This window comes from Littorina saxatilis, linkage group LG2 (genome assembly GCF_037325665.1).
Source record: "Littorina saxatilis isolate snail1 linkage group LG2, US_GU_Lsax_2.0, whole genome shotgun sequence".
NCBI lineage: Eukaryota > Metazoa > Mollusca > Gastropoda > Littorinimorpha > Littorinidae > Littorina > Littorina saxatilis.
The window spans coordinates 103,170,437-103,172,966 of record NC_090246.1 but is presented as its reverse complement, the minus strand read 5'-3'; the positions used below and the strand labels follow the sequence as shown (position 1 = coordinate 103,172,966).

At 40.9% G+C, this 2,530-nt stretch overlaps 1 protein-coding gene across 1 annotated transcript in view; it reads left to right on the top strand.

Moving 5' to 3' along the window:
* Nucleotides 1-518, top strand: part of LOC138960457 (putative uncharacterized protein DDB_G0271982) — a gene marked incomplete at its 5' end in the record, with an annotated part of 3,915 nt that extends 3,397 nt beyond the window's left edge. Inside the window, one exon of the mRNA XM_070332366.1 lies at nt 1-518. This exon is cut by the window's left edge and continues 195 nt beyond it. Within this exon, the coding sequence (XP_070188467.1) occupies nt 1-36 (36 nt within the window).
* Between the last annotated feature and the right edge of the window lie 2,012 nt (nt 519-2,530).

Sequence of the window (2,530 nt, the reverse complement as noted above, 5' to 3'; positions counted from 1 at the left end):
TTAAATACATATATAGATGATTACCCGATAAAGTAGAGCGGAATACCCGGCGAATACCCGGCTTTGCCGGGAAGAAGTAGAGGAATACCCGTCTTCGCCGGGATGAAAGCGGCGTGGACAGTGACCTTCTAAAAATAGTAACGGGAATATCCGGCTTCGCCGGGATGAAAGCGTTGTGGACAGTAACCTTCTAAAAATAGTAACGGGAATATGGATTGACGCCACACGAAGGAAGGGAGATAAACGCAAAACACTGGAGAAGATAAGGAAGAGTTACTGGGAATGGATCTGGGAAGATGAACAGAAAAACCAAAATCGGTTCATCGCTGCGCGCTGAGAGCACGTGTTGAAAATTCTCGTCGACCAGGTTGTGTCCGGGGTCTACCTGAATATGCCCACCAAATTTGAAGCAGATCCATCGAGAACTTTGGCCGTGCATCGCGAACACACACACACACACACACACACACACACACACACACACACACACACACACACACACACACACACACACACACACACACACACACACACACACACACACACACACAGAAGTCGTATATATATATATGAAAGATACAAACTTAAAACAATTACAAAAGATAAGCATGACAGTAAAATAAAAATAAAAAAAAAAGCCAGAAAAACTATTCACATGACTATATATACACGTTGTAGGCTATACATACATTCTTGCGTTATGAAACACTGATGCTTTATGGACAGATATGATCAATATGAAAATAGTCAGAACGAAGTCTTCCATCACTGTGACTTTTCGTAATTTGACATTAAATGTAATGAGAGGTGTTTTTTGAAAGTATTGAGACTTGTTGGGACTCGAACTGATTCCGAGAGAGAAATCCACAAAACGCTGCCAGAATAAGCTAAACTTGATTTAAAGAGATCTATCCGCGGAATGGGGACGTTGAATTTTCGGCTTGGTTTGGCTCTAAATTTTGTAATGAAAGCACGTGGTGCATGGCCGGAAAGGATTTTGTGAAGGAGCACACATTTATTTGATTTAAATCTTTCTTTTAAGGGCAAAATCTTAAGTTTTTTATAATCGTCGAAAACAAGGCTGGATTGTTTTAATAGAACTGATTTTAGTGCTTGTCTGTGTAGACTATACAGTGGTTTTAAAATATTTGCACTGGCTGAGTCCCAGATGGTCGAACAATAATCCGTGATGGTTTGTATGTATGCATTATAAAATAATAACCTTGAGTGTGGATCAAGAAAGTGTTTTATTCTGTTCAACAAATATATTTTCCTCGACATGGTTTTACACAACGATCTAACATGATGGGTCCAAGATAAATTATTATCGATATTTACTCCCAAAATTTTGTGATCTCCTACTTCCGCTATTGCATCGTTGCCAATTAATAAGGAATGAGGATTATTCTTGATGTTTTGTCTTTTTTGTCTTGTTGTAATAAACATGTATTTGGTCTTTTGGGGGTGAAGACTCATGTGGTTATATTCTGTCCAATTAATGAGATCATCTACACTGTTCTGCAATGATAAATAAACTTTGTCTAATTTTTTATCAGAAGTGTGTATGGTCGTATCATCAGCAAATAATTCACAATCATCATTAACACTAAAAGGAAGATCGTTAATATACAGAGAGAAAAGAAGTGGCCCAAGGACAGAACCCTGGGGGACTCCATATAACACCGGTCTTTTACTTGACATAGTGGAATTCACGCAGACGGATTGCTCTCGTCCGGCTAAGAAAGATGAGAGGAGGCATAGGGTTTGGGGTGACAATCTATACTCAGCTAATTTTCTTAAAAGTAACTCATGATTAATGACGTCGAATGCTTTTGCAAACTCGACGAATAGGACACCACAGAATTCATTATTATTAATGTTGCTAAGCAAGTTTTCAAGAAGGTTTATTAATGCTGTGTGGCACGAATGATTTTCTCTGAAGCCTGACTGATTTGAATGAATAAGGTCGTATTTCTTCAAATGTGCGGCCAAGTGTGTATATATGTGTTTTTCAAGTGGTTTGGATAAAACAGGAAGAATCGAGATTGGTCTGTAATTGGCGGGGTCAGAAGAATTACCTGATTTGAATAGCGGGATTACATCTGCCTCCTTTAATTTGGCGGGAAAGTCAGATTTGTCCAGGGAGAGAGAGAGATAGAGAGACAGAGAGAGAGAGAGAGAGGGGGGGGGAGAGAGAGAGAGAGAGAGGAAATAGAGAGAGAGGAGATAGAGAAAGAGAGAGAGAGGGAGAGAGACAGAGAGAGAGAGAGAGAGAGAGGGGGGGAGAGATAGAGATAGAGAGAGAGAGAGAGAGAGAGAGACACACACACAGACTGACTGAGAGAGACACAGAGAGACAGACAGATACAGACAGAGGGAGACAGACAGACAGACGTACGGACAGACAGACAGACAGACAGACGTACGGACAGACAGACAGACGTACGGACAGACAGACAGAGGGAGACAGACAGACGTACGGACAGACAGACAGACAGACAGACAGACAGAGGGAGACAGACAGACGTAC